Here is a 14,764-nt window from a genome sequence, read left to right as displayed (position 1 = left end):
TACAGGAATTGATACGTATGAAATTTGAAAAAGCAGTCTTCCACTTCCAGTTAATATAAATTAACTGGGCTTACCATCTTGTCTGAAACAACCAAAAGAAAACACAACTGACAAATTATGATACAATGATTTTCAAAACTCTGGACATTAGTCAATGAAGGGGAGTGATCTCTGAAAAACAAGAAACAAATGAGGTTAGCCCAATAGTTTCTCTTGAAAGAATTTCCAAATTATGTAATCCAAGCAAAGCCCAGCTGACTCCCTGAGTTGAAGAGATAGAACTGAGTGTCAGAGGAGAACAAGGTGGCTAGAGTTCTTAGAATGGAGCACCAGAAAAGAGGAAATTTCATAGAGAGAAAAATCCAGAGGTCTACAGAATGCCCTTCTCAAGCATATGGCAGAGTATTGATCACCACATACCTGTGACAAAACAACCCAAGTCAAAGGTAAGATTTATTGGAATGGATAAGAGATGACAGTCCCCTGTGGTCACACAGAGTTAGAAAGAATGCCTGTACCTACCCACTGGAGATAGTGATTGCAGCCATGAAATTAAAAGACACTTACTCCTTGGAAGGAAAGTTATGACCAACTTAGACAGCATATTAAAAAGCAGAGACATTACTTTGTCATCAAAGGTCCGTCTAGTCAAGGCTATGGTTTTTCCAGTGGTCATGTATGGATGTGAGAGTTGGACTATAAAGAAAGCTGAGCACCAAAGAATTGACGCTTTTGAACTGTGGTGTTGGAGAAGACTCTTGAGAGTCCCTTGGACTGCAAAGAAATCCAACCAGTCCATCCTAAAGGAGATCAGTCCTGGGTGTTCATTGGAAGGACTGATGTTGAAGCTGAAACTCCAGTACTTTGGCCACCTCATGCGAAGAGTTGACTCACTGGAAAAGACCCTGATGCTGGGGAAGATTGAGGATAGGAGGATAAGGGGACAACAGAGGATGAGATGGCTGGATGGCATCACTGACTCGATGAACATGGGTTTGGGTAAACTCCAGGAGTTGGTGATGGACAGGGGGCCTGGCGTGCTGAGGTTCATGGTGTCACAAAGAGTCAGACACGAGTGATAGAATGAACTGAACTGAACCCACTAGACTGAAAAAGTTCATGATTCATGGGGCATTAGTTAGAGTACTCAGGAAGAACTGTCTCTGGTAAGGAATAATTACCCTCAAATAAAGCACTATTATAGTTTCAATTAATAAATCTTAAAAAACCATAGGATCACAGTATTATCAAGTAAATTAACTGCATCACAAAATAAAGCTCAAGAATGTTAACAGGAATACAAATTATCCAGCACCAAACAAGGTAAAATTCAAAATGTGTGGCATCTAATAAAAATTTACCAGACACGGAAAAAAGAGAATATAATACATAATGAGGATAAAAATCAATCAAACAAAAGTAGCAGAAATGTTACAGTTAGGAGATAGAAATATAGTTGAAACTGTATTTCTTATGCTCAAAATATTAAGAAGAGGTAAGAAAGATATTGTTGTTGTTGCTCAGTTGCTCAGTCGTGTCCAACTCTTTGTGACCTCATGGACTGTATCAATGCCACGCTTCTCTGTCCTTCACCATCTCCCAGAGTTTGCCCAAACTCATGTCCATTGAGTCAGTGATGCCATCCAACCTTCTTATCTTCTGTCGTCCCTTTCGCCTCCTGTCTTCAATCTTTCTCAGCATCAGGGTCTTTTCTAATGAGTTAGCTCTTCTCATCAGATGGCCAAAGTATTGGAGTTTCAGCTTAAGCATCAGGTCTTCCAATGAATATTCAGCATTGATTTCCTTTAGGATTGACTAGTTTAATCTCCTTGCAGTCCGAGGGACTCTCCAAGAGTCTTCTCCAACACCACAGTTACAAAGCATCAATTCTTTGACGCTCAGCCTTCTTTATGGTCCAACTCTCACACCCATACATGACTACTGTAAAAAACATAGCTTTGACTAGACAGAACTTTGTTGGCAAAGTAATGTCTTTGTTTTTTAATATGCTGTCTAGGTAGGTCACAGCTTTTCTTCCAAGGAGCAAGAAAGATATAAACATACATTAATTATGAGTAATAGCAGATTAAACATTTGAAAAGAAAAGATTAATGAACTTCAAGATATAGTGATGGAAAATATTCAAACTGAAACACAAAAGAAGAGAACTTTTAAAAAAAGAAACGAAATTAACCAATCATCACCAGGTTTTGGGATAGCATCAAGGAAGCTAATAATAATAGATGGAATCCCTGAGGAAGTGAGAAGAGCTAATTGAAATCTTTCGAAAAATAAATCCTGAAAAATTTCCATGCTTGATGAAAACTATGGGAAATAGATGGGGAAACAGTGGAAACAGTGTTAGACTTTATTTCTTTTTGGACTCCAAAATCACTGCAGATGGTGACTGCAGCCATGAAATTAAAAGACGCTTACTCCTTGGAAGGAAAGTTATGACCAACCTAGATAGCATATTAAAAAGCAGAGACATTACTTTGCCATCAAACGTCCGTCTAGTCAAGGCTATGGTTTTTCCTGTGGTCATGTATGGATGTGAAAGTTGGACTGTGAAGAAGGCTGAGCACCGAAGAATTGATGCTTTTGAACTGTGGTGTTGGAGAAGACTCTTGAGAGTCCCTTGGACTGCAAGGAGATCCAACCAGTCCATTCTGAAGGAGATCAACCCTGGGATTTCCTTGGAAGGAATGATGCTAAAGCTGAAACTCCAGTACTTTGGCCACCTCATGCGAAGAGTTGACTCATTGGAAAAGACTCTGATGCTGGGAGGGATTGGGGGCAGGAGGAGAAGGGGACACCAGAGGATGAGATGGCTGGCATCACTGACTCAATGGACATGAGTCTGAGTGAACTCCGGGAGTTGGTGATGGACAGGGAGGCCTGGTGTGCTGCGATTCATGGCGTCGAAGGAGTTGGACACGACTGAGAGACTGAACTGAACTGAACTGATAAGCCCACAAATATAAGGTCAATGAAACCCAAGAATAAGAAACTTGAAGAAAGCAATATCAAAGCACATCATAACCAAATTTTTTAAAGCCAGTGATAAAAAAATTCTTAAAAGAAAGAGATAGGAATACCTGACTACCTGACCTGCCTCTTGAGAAACATGTACGCAGTTCAGGAAGCAACAGTTAGAACTGGACATGGAACAACAGACTGGTTCCAAATAGGAAAAGGAGTTTGTCAAGGCTGTATATTGTCACCCTGCTTCTTTAACGTATATGCAGAGTACATCATGAGAAACGCTGGGCTGGAGGAAGCACAAGCTGGAATCAAGATTGCCAGGAGAAATATTAATAACCTCAGATATGCAGATGACACCCCCTTTATGGCAGAAAGTGAAGAAGAACTAAAAAGCCTCTTGATGAAAGTGAAAGAGGAGAGTGAAAAAGTTGGCTTAAAGCTCAACATTCAGAAAACTAAGATCATGGCATCTGGTCCCATCACTTCATGGGAAATAGATGGGGAAACAGTGGAAATAGTGTCAGACTTTTTTTTTTCTGGGCTCCAAAATCACAGCAGATGGTGACTGCAGTCATGAAATTAAAAGATGTCTGCTCCTTGGAAGGAAAGTTATGACCAACATAGACAGCATATTAAAAAGCATAGACGTTACTTTGTCAACAAATGTCCGTCTAGTCAAGGCTATGATTTTTCCAGTGGTCATGTATGGATGTGATAGTTGGACTATAAAGAAATCTGACTGCAGAAGAATTGATGCTTTTGAGCTGTGATGTTGGAGAAGGGACTTCTCTTGAGAGTCCCTTGGACTGCAAGGAGATCCAACCAGTCCATGCTAAAGGAGATCAGTCCTGGGTGTTCATTGGAAGGACTGATGTTGAAGCTGAAACTCCAATACTTTGGCCACTGGATATGAAGAGCTGACTCATTTGAAAAGACCCTGATGCTGGGAAAGATTGGGGGCAGGAGGAGAAGGGGACAATGCAGGATGAGATGGTTGGATGGCATCACCGACACAATGGACAAGGGTATGGGTAAACTCTGGGAGTTGGTGATGGACAGGGGGGCCTGGTGTGCTGAGGTTCAAAGAGTGTCAAAGAGTCGGACATGACTGAGCGACTGAACTGACCTGAACTGAAAAGCAGGCAACGAGGGTGGAGCAGGGAATTAGGTAATGCACAGAGGAGCAAAGATAAACATGTTAACAGATTTCTTGTCAGAATAATGGAAGCAAAGAGATAATGGAACAACATTTTTAAAGTACTGAAAGAACTGTTATCCAAGAATTCTATACCAAGTGAAAATACCTCTCAAAATGATGGAGAAACAAAAGATTTTTTTCATATATACCAAAGGTACAAGAGCATATGGCCGGCACTTGCGCGGCGCCCGTTGGGCGTCCCACTACCAGCCCCGGGGAGCGGGCGCGCGCGCGCCCCTTCGGCCCCGCCCCCAGGGGCGCGCGCCCGTAAGGCGGCCGAGGGGTGGGGGACGCGGGCGAGGCCGGTCATGGAGGCCCTACGGAGGGCCCACGAGGCTGTGCTTCGTCTGCTGCTGTGCCGGCCCTGGGCCGCGGGCGCCGCCTCCCGCCCGAAGCCCCGAGCCTCGGAGGTGCTGACGCGGCACCTGCTGCAGCGGCGCCTGCCTCACTGGACCTCCTTCTGCGTGCCCTACAGCGCCGTCCGGAACGACCAGTTCGGCCTCTCGCACTTCAACTGGCCGGTGCAAGGCGCCAACTACCACGTCCTGCGCACCGGCTGCTTCCCCTTCATCAAGTACCACTGCTCCAAGGCTCCCTGGCAGGACTTGGCCGGGCAGGACCGATTCTTCACGGCGCTCAAGGTCGTCAACCTCGGTATTCCAACTTTATTATATGGACTTGGCTCCTGGTTATTTGCTAGAGTCACAGAGACTGTGCACACCAGTTACGGACCAATAACAGTTTATTTTCTAAATAAAGAAGATGAAGGTGCCATGTACTGAAAGTGTGCGTTGAAGGACGTAAATATCAATAGATTTTTTTTCTCGTGTATGTGCAATATTTATTTTTGATCCTTTAAAATAAAACTTTGCAAACACCTAAAAAAAAAAAAAAAAAAAAGAGCATATGGCCAACAGACTCATTCTATAAGAAATTTTAAAGGAAATTCTCAAGCAAATGGAAAAGGAAACCATATGGAAACTTGAAGCTATACCAAGAAATTAAGAGCACCAGAAATGACAACTATACCACTAAATACATACTTTTTTATTTTTAAAAATCTCCTCAAAAGATAATTGACTCTTTAAGCAAAAGTGAAAACAGTATAGCATGGAGTTTACAAGATAATCCATATAAGGATGCTACATTGCTAAAAACTTTAGATTCAATGGGTAATATTAACTAAAATGTATTGAAGTTTTACATATAATAACTCATCTATACCCTACCATAACCCAATGTGACAAATATCTATATGAGCCCAATTTTATTGATGAGAAAACTAAGACACGAACTAATGAAGATTAGAGATAGGACCTAAACCCAGGAGTTCAGACCTGGAGTCTTCATGCTTAACCACTGTACATACAGCCCTCTCTTTTTGTTTGTTCATTTTCATTAATTAAGGATTTACTCTTTTTAAGATCTTCTAAGTTAAAAATCTTTTGACCTCACTTGGCACATCTAAGGGGTCTTGATTGTTTCTCTCAAAATATTATTTGGGGTTTGGGCTTAACTTATTCTTTGCACACACACACATACACACACATGTAGTGCTAGGAACATAGAGATTTAAAAAACAATCTTTGAGTTCACTGAGCTCACAGTTAGTGGGGGCAAAGTGGGGGTGGGAGGCAGGTAAGAGAACCTTTTTGCAGTGGAGAAAGTATATGGTTAGCAGAAAACAGAGGATATTTTGAAATCAGAGAAAGAAGCTTTTTCTAGGTCTTCTTAGGAAGCTGGAAGAGCTGTGGCAAGTATTCTTGGAAGAGCTGATTAGAATTCTGCAGTTGCTTCACAAATTAGTCTGTCTTTTAAGATTTGATTTAAATCATGCATGTCTGTGCTTGGCGAGCATGTACACGTGTGTGTGGCTGCCTGACACAAGGGATTGGCAAAGAAAGAAAAAGTACTGAAATATTTGCTAAGTCAACAAAATTTGCACACACACATGTCCATTTAAGCACCAGAAACTGTCTTTAACTTTTTATTTCATGCCTCTCTTTCTCTCTACACACCTTGCAACACCGGCAGCTTCCATGGCCTGCATCTGACAGTTGATACTTCTTAACTCAGTCTGGCTTACAAAATTCTTCCCAACATACCTGCTATAATCATTGTCAAGGGCTGCTGTAACAACAACAAATGGCCACAAACTTGGCCACTTGCAACAGTGGAAATTTATGGAAATTTATTCTCTAACAGCCTGGATGCCAGGATTCTAAGATGAAGTCATTGGCAGGGCTGTGCTCTCGGGAAGACTCTTTCTTGCGTCTTTCAGTTCCTGCCTTCTCCTTGATTGTGGGTTCATAACTCCAGCCTCTGCTTCTGTCTTCACATGGCTTCCTCTTCTGTATTGCCTTCTCTTCTCTGTTATCTCGACAACTGTCACTGGATTTAGGACCCTGATAATCCAGGATGGTCTCATCTTGAGATCTTAATTATATCTACAAAGACCCTTTTCCCTAATAAGGTCACATTCACAGCTTCTGGGGGCTCAAGGTGGTCATAGTTTTGGGAGGACCCACAATTCACCTCACTTTAGAGGCATGTGCAGCAGGGTCAGGACTAGAGTGAAGAGAGTGAGGCACTCAACTCAGCTGCAAAATTGAAGGAGGCACCAAACAAAACTCAGAAAGATAAATTAATGATATAAATAAATATTTCAATATAACATCTTCCCCCAAATCAAAATGAGAGCCAAAAGTCAATAATTTAAAAATATTAATATTTTAAATAAAGACAAAATCAATGCTTTTTTATTTTCCTTTCAGGTTTCTAACATGGCTTAGCTTGCCCTCACTTCCAGAAACAGACAAGTCTCTGATCCATAGCGAGGACTAGCTGAGCCAGATCCACCATTTCCCTCATCACAATTTAGATCACGCTTCCCAGAAATACTGCTCCCGGGAGCTTTACTCTGGAGACCAGGCCACTAGGCACTGGGCTTCTCACTTTTAAAGCAGGCTTATTTGTCTTATGAATTGTGCAAACACCTCCTGAGAAGCTAATTAAAATGGAAGCCCATGATGCCAAATCCGGGAAGCCTCCAAATAAGCATGGTGAAGCTGCCAGAAAGTGTTATTAATACACACACCCAACCTCTCACTGTGGCTTAAGGGGGCAGAGGACTCAGAAGGACAAATTCAGAAAGGTGACTTTAAGGTGGAAGGTGCTGAGCCCCAATGTCAAGCACAGCACGAGGCAGAGGGACGGCACTCGACTTGAGTGGAAATGAGTCTTTGACTGCTGGTGGGTGGATGGAATTCAGGAACAGGAATAAAACCGAATCCCATGCTTCCTAGCGCCAGTTAGAAGGAAAAATGCTATTTCCATGTGATTTGTATGCTATCACCTCAAGCTAAGTAATTACTATTGATTATGTAACCTAAATGGAAACAGTCATGTTTAATGCTAAATAATCAGAGTGAAATGATAACCACAGAAAACATGTCATATGGAGCAAGGGGAAAATGGATACCTGTATATGTATGGCTAAGTCCCTTTGCTTCAAAGGTGAACTTTGGATACTTCACCTGAAGCTGTCACAACACTGTTAGTTGGCTAAACTTCAATACAAAATAAAGTCTTTAAAAACATGGTCACATTTACAAGAATATAGAAAAAATAGTTTAAAATATGTGGGAACATACTTAAGAGAAAATAGACAGGAACTATAAGGAAAAAACCTGGAACTTAAGGGCATCAAGGAATACTTTTCTAAGTGACATTATATTATACTCCCGACTGATAAATTCAGTATCATAAAAATCTAAATTTACCTCAAATTCACATAGGAACTTAATGTAATTTCAAAAAAGAATCAGTGGTAGTTTTTTGGAGGAAGTTAGAAAACTGATTTGAAAATTCATCTAACACATGTATACCTGTGGTGGATTCATTTTGATATTTGGCAAAACTAATAAAATTATGTAAAGTTTAAAAATAAAATTAAAAAAAAAAAAAAAAAATTCATCTGGAAGATCAAAGCCATGAGAATAGTTGAAGAACTTTTGAAAGAAAAAGTATAGACAACATGAACTCCCAGGTAATTAAAGTATAAAACTGTATACTGTAATATAATAATATCACAGTATATAATATTAATATATAATACATACAGTATATGTAATATATGACTTCCCTGGTGGCTCAGACGATAAAGCATCTGTCTACAATTTGGGAGACCTGGGTTCGATCCCTGGGTCAGGAAGTTCCCTGGAGAAGGAAATGGCAACCCACTCCAGTAAAACTGTAATTATCGAGACAAGGGACTGTGTTACAGGATAAGGAAATGAACATGTATAACAGAAGAGAAAGCCTAAAAACAGAACTGTTTATGAATAAAACTTCAATATGTGATAGAGACTTCATATCAAATCAGTTTTGAAAGGAAGTCTTGAGTAATATTGTTCAAACCTGGAGCTATTTATTTTGGATAAAAATAGATTCAAATTCCATATTATGTATTACTTATATATTTTATAAATTTAAATTTGTTATAGAACTAAAGGTAGAAATGAATTATAAGAAATTACAGGAAGCTCTCTGATCTCAAGGTGGAGCTAGATGTTCTATGCATAAAAATAAGGAAAGAAACTATAAAGGAAAAGATTGATCAGTTCTTCTCCATTAAATTTAAAATATGTGTTTTAAAATTTTCTATAGGTAGGGAATTCCCTGGCAGTCCAGTGGTCAGGACTCCAGGTTTTCACTGGTAAGTGCTGGGGTTCAATCTCTAATCAGGGAACTCAGATCCTGCAAGCATACAGCCAGCCCTCTCCCCCAAAATTACTATATACAAAAATAAAGGAAACAAAAATACAAAAATAAAGGAATAAATATAGACAATATATGTCACATATACAAAAGGCAAAGAATATAATTCCTTATATAATAGTCTTCCCAAAGATCAATAAGGGATGGTATTTATACACAAAATCAATAAGCAGTTCTCAAAAATCAATAAAAAGAAATGAGAAGTACCAAAAAAGTGAGTTAAATTCACAATAATAGAATTCATTTTAAAAAGAAAATAAATGGCCAGTTATTGTGTGAAAAATATTAGCTTTACAAGTAACAAAACAAACACAAGTTACAGTTACAATGAGATACCGTTTCTCAAATTGACAATTTAAAAAAATCAAAACCACTATTGATATTGCAATAAAATTAGTACTCATATTGCCATATACTCAGTTCTGGCAGAAGTAGCAATCAATATGAGTCTTCTGAAAAGAATTTGCGTGCATGCTAAGTCACTTCAGTTGTGTCTGACTAGGCGACCATGTAGCCCACTACATGGCTCCTCTGTCCATGGGATTCTCCAGGCAAGAATACTGGAGTGGGTTGCCATATCCTCCTCAGGAATTTGGGTACTATATATCAAAAGCCTAAAAATAATTCTAATCCTTTAACTTATCAATTCTATTTTTAAATGGAATTGACTAAGGAAATGATTTAAGCATACACATAGATTTAGAGATATTCATTCTATAATATCACATATAACCTATTCATTGTAATATTAAATTGGAGAAAAGCTTAAAACAGTCTCAACATCCAACACCATGAAAACAATGAAATCATGGGATTCTATGATGCCATCAAATATTAAATTATCAAAATTAAATATTTTGAAAAATAATTATATATTTAGGTTTAAATTTATTAAAAAACTATATAATGAATAAATAAAACAACAGAAAAAATATTAAACACACAAAAGTATACAATAAGAAAAAGAATAATTGACACTGATACATGAAGTTTTTCTGAGGGATAAGAGTTCTACTGGCTTGTTGTACAATTTTCTATGTTATTCAGATTTTCTACAATTAGAGTGCACTATTCTATAATCAGAAAAAAGAAGAAAAGGATAAAAAATATTTAAAGATTCTTTATCATCAGCTAATCGAATGTTAGCACTTAAAAGGGCATTAGCAAGAACCAGACCCAATTCCCTCATTTTTCAGATAAAGAAATCAAACACCCAGAAAACTGATAATTAGAGAGGCAAGCATGCATGGTAGGTGTGTCTGTCCGAAGCCCAGACAATTTCAGAGGGTCCCTTTGCAATCATGTTTTTCTTGGGGACTTGCAAGACCACTGGCAAATTTCCCATTCATCTCTGGCCATTCCTGAGTGATGCATTAAGACCAGAAAGTGGAGGGTATAACTACAACCCATGGACTGTGAGAAGTCAAAACCAGGGGTGGACAGTGGAGGGAGGAGGAAATGAACAATGCAAGGCCCAATCCCTGACAGAGGATGAGCAACTATTGACCAGGAGAGGGTGAACCAGCCCATGAATTAGCCGCAGTTCCTGGGGGACCATAGCCAGAGTCATCAAATATCTCCAACCTGAGGCCCAGGCCAGCTCGGACAGTCTCAGTAGGAGGATCTGGATTGCCAAAACCACATCCCTGCCCTAGCTGTGCATTTCCTCCTTGCATGTCTGAGGATGGACAGCTAACCAATCTATAGTTTCAAAAGAAAAAAGTGAAGCTGAGACTAAACCAGGAAAGGAAGTGACAGAACATTGCTGAGAAGAATTCTCAACTATGAGGAAAATCTTCCAGAAAGGCTAAAAGGAATTCTGCTCCACAGTGCTTGGCTGAGAGCTACCACCTCAGCTCATGGGTGTCAGATGTGCTTCGATGGTAGATGAGCTTAGAAATGGAGGACTGTGTTCATGTTCCCACTCCACCACTTCCTAGTGATGGTGGGCAAGTTACTTATCCTTGCCAAGCCTCCACTTTCTCATACATAAAATGAGAATAAAAATAATCCCTATCTTGTGGGGTTATGGAGAAGATAAAAATGAGATACTACATAAAGCGTGAGAAACACTGAATTATCATTATCTTTTCTTTCTCTTTTCATCTTCCTGGAGGCCAGATTCATGATTTCCTTCTAGTCAAAGCTATGGTTTTTCCAGTAGTCATGTATGGATATGAGAGTTGGACCATAAAGAAAACTGAGCACTGAAGAATTTATGCTTTTGAACTGTGGTGTTGGAGAAGACTCTTGACAATCCCTTGGACTGCAAGGAGATTAAACCAGTCAATCCTAAAGGAAATCAGTCCTGAATATTGATTGGAAGGACTGATGCTGAAGCTGAAACTCCAATACTTTGGCCACCTGATGCTAAGAACTGACTCACTGTCCAGACCCTGATGCTGGGAAAGATTGAAGGTGGGAGGAGAAGGGGATGACAGAGAATGAGATGGTTGGATGGCATCACCGACTCAATGGACATGAGTTTGAGTCAATTCTGGAAGTTGGTGATGGACAGGGAGGCCTGGCGTGCTGCAGTCCAAAGAGTCAGGCATGACAGTGACTGAACCGAACTAGAAGAGGAGAGTAAAGGAATAAGTAAACAGCTGCTTACTGAGTCTCTGCCCTGCGCTTTACACTGATTGCCCTCTTAATCTTCCCCAGGGCCCACTAGAAAGGCATTAAGATTTCTCATTTGCAGAGAAGTTATAACTCAGAGAAGCTAGGATGCTTGTGTAAGATCTAACTTGAGGCAGAGAATTCTACTTTCTTACAAAATTACTGCACGATCCAGCAGTCAGCCTTCCCCCAGCCCATGCTGCCTTACCATGCCCTAATCCCCACAAACTCCATGCCACGGCCCCTATACACCCGCTGCCATGGGAACAGGGCTCCTCACCCATCAGACACACAGACCTGGAAGACGGCCCTGGTTTTACTGGCCGGCTGACCCAGGCCAGGACAGAGCCAGACATGCCATCCCTGGGCTCAGAATGGCTTGCAAGTCACAAGCACCCTGTTGACAGAGAGACACCACACCCAGAGTCCACAGCCTAGGAAAATACAGAAGTTCAGAGGAAAGCACTGATCAAAAAACTGTGTGTGTGCTTCTAGCCCACAGGAGCTGAAGGAAGCCTGTCAGGATAGAGAGAATCCAGAGGAAAGAGAGGCTAGGAAGGATGTTTGTGAGTCAGGATGGCAATTTGTGTGTGTGTGTGTGTGTGAAGTCTGTGGTGGGGTGGAGAGCTGGGGGAGACCTCCTCTTCAGCAAACTAAGTTCCCACATGCCATACAACATGGCCAAAAAATTAAAAAAAAAAAAAAAAAGACTCCTCAGCATGGCTTATCCCTTTCACTCTAAGTAAGATACTGAGGTTCAGACATGCCAGAGAAAGGCTGCATTGCATGGTGGAAGAGCTGGGCTTGTCATTCTCTGAGATCTTTGTTCCAATTCTAGTTTCTTTACTTACTTTGGTGTGTGAACTAGGTCCTAGATTGGAGAAGAAAATGGCAACCCACTCCAGTATTCTTGCCTGGGAAGTCCCATGGACAGAGGAGCCAAAGAGTGGGACACAACTGAGTGACTGGGCACTAGGTCCTAGATGTGTACCAACACTACTACAACTCACATTCATGGAGTGCTAACTGAGGAGTGAAGCCCTGTCCTAAGCTCTGAATATTTGCTACCCCCCGACCCAAATCCTTAGAATAACCCCAGGGATAGGCTCCATTACGTTCTCCCTTTTGCGGCTGAGACTGAGGCACTGTGCAGACCCCTGCCTCTTCCTGGGGCTCAGAGTGCTCAGCATATATCCTGAGGCACCTTGGGTGAACTCTTGACCTTTATCGTGCAGGAAGACTCTGACAATCAAAAGGCCAAGGTCAGAAAAAAATTTTTTTCTATTAAAACCACTGGTTCCTAGAGGAACATTCACAAAGGTTTTGAAAGGCAGGGACAGTGTGGCTGGAACCCAGACTGCTAAATCTGGTCACCAAGACTCCCTCCCGTTCATAAGAGTAGTGCTCTCTTCCCCCAGGCTGGGCTCTGCATTTCCGGAACCTTGGTCTCAGCTCTCTCAGAGCCTCAGAAGTGTTGAAACTCTGTAGAATTCAGGGGAAGTCTGGGCTGGGTCAGAGCCTGTGTATTTATCCCTCTGGGAGTTTCCAGCTTTGTGTGGGCTCAATGTCAACAATTTTTATCCGAGAAACTCTAGAGCTGGTCAAGGGCCAAAGTTCTCTTTACCCAGCCCAGGTTATTGGCAAGAAAACTCAAAGCTTACGTTTTTATGAAAGAAAGAGATTTGATTGTCAGGAGAGGAGAAGGCCAACGTTTGTCTGATGCCAGGTGTGTGCTGGCGTTTTACATTCGTCCTCTTGCTTGGCTCTCATCCTGGAGGCTGGGGGTGGGGGCACTATATCCATTTTGAACAAGGGAGAACTGAGCTGGCCAGGTCACCCAGGGAATAGCAAAACTGGGAGATGGTTCTCTTTCCAAAGCTAATGATCTTTTCACTGCCTATGATTCCTTTCTACTTTATCAGCTAACAGACAATAGCACGTAGTGGTCTAAGAGTATAAACAAACTGGGTTTATGATGACAGTTAGCTATGTGACTTTAAGTTACTTCATCTCTCTGAAGCGCAGTTTCCTCATGTAAAATGAAGCTGATAATACTAGTGCTTTCTTCATATGGCTCTTCTAAGTTTAAAATAGATTAATATAGGAGGAATATTTAGACTATGGTCTGTAGGATAATGTCAACCATTTTAATTTTTTAACTTGACTGAAGAAATGCACTGCTGTTTTCCCAGGTATGTAGTGTACCCTAGGGGAAGGAAGAACTCTCATACAGTAAGCGAGTCTCTGTGCTGGGAGGGTACTTTGGATTCATTAACCCATTGTGCCTCCCCAGGAATCCTATGAGTGAGGGATTTTACAGATGAGGAAATTGAGGACTAGAGAAGTTAAGCCACGTGACAAATGCTGCACGGCTACAGAGCATTAGAGCTGGAACTCAACCCCTGGCCCCAGCACTCCGCTTTCTCCTTTATCACTCTATCCATGCCTCTGGATGGAAGTGGTATAGTCCAGCAAGAGAGCATGCGTGTGTCCATGTGACCAGGGGCCTAGTGGGAAAAGAAGGGTGGTCATTTGCCTGGTGTGGCCCCACTTCACAAAAGTATTATTTCCTGACAGGGCCTCTGCATGTTTATTGCCGTTAATACTTGAAACGTTCAAAGCACAAAGGAAACTGGCCATTCAGGAGACTCCTGTAATGATTTGAAGTTTGAAGACCCTGGTCTGTGTTTGCCTATTGTCTGCCTACTATGTGTCAGACACGGAGGCTATGAAATTCAATGGAGAAGTGATAGAATTGATTTAAAAATGCAATGAATGCATAGTCATAAACCATGGTAAGTTGCATGAAATAAAGTTCCAGAGTGTTAAAAGCAGTAGATGACATGGGGGTCTGACCTGATCTAGCTGGGACTCAAGAGATAGCATATGGAGATCTAGGAAGAGAAGTTCACCAGGTAAAGAAGGAGAGGATAAATGTTACAGAGAGTAAGAGCAGCATATGCAAAGGCCCTGAGTAGCAAAGGAACAGGGACTCTTTGAGGAAATGAAAGATTCCCATGCGTCCAGAGGACAGAAATATAGGGAAAAAGAGACTCAGGATGACGTTGTAAAGCTAGGAAGGGGCCAGAGTTACAAAATCTCAGTGAGCACGTAGAATTAGTTTGCTCTAAGAGAATGGGAAGGAATTCAGTTAAAAGGAATTAAGATTTTGGGGGGAACTTC

General features: G+C 41.2%; 1 protein-coding gene across 1 annotated transcript; it reads left to right on the top strand.

The window, feature by feature from the left end:
* Positions 1 to 4,465: 4,465 nt before the first annotated feature.
* Positions 4,466 to 5,040, top strand: CUNH15orf61 (chromosome unknown C15orf61 homolog). Its single transcript, XM_005895809.3, has one exon. It carries the CDS (start codon positions 4,492 to 4,494, stop codon positions 4,963 to 4,965), a length of 474 nt encoding a protein of 157 aa, XP_005895871.2. The 5' UTR covers positions 4,466 to 4,491; the 3' UTR covers positions 4,966 to 5,040.
* The last annotated feature ends 9,724 nt before the right edge of the window (positions 5,041 to 14,764 follow it).

Source organism: Bos mutus, chromosome 3 (assembly GCF_027580195.1).
Source record: "Bos mutus isolate GX-2022 chromosome 3, NWIPB_WYAK_1.1, whole genome shotgun sequence".
NCBI lineage: Eukaryota > Metazoa > Chordata > Mammalia > Artiodactyla > Bovidae > Bos > Bos mutus.
This window is presented reverse-complemented; position numbering and strand designations above follow the sequence as displayed.

Bases quoted from the DNA above. Each gene is read 5' to 3' on its own strand.
- CUNH15orf61 (XM_005895809.3), top strand. From the start codon at position 4,492: ATGGAGGCCCTACGGAGGGCCCACGAGGCTGTGCTTCGTCTGCTGCTG.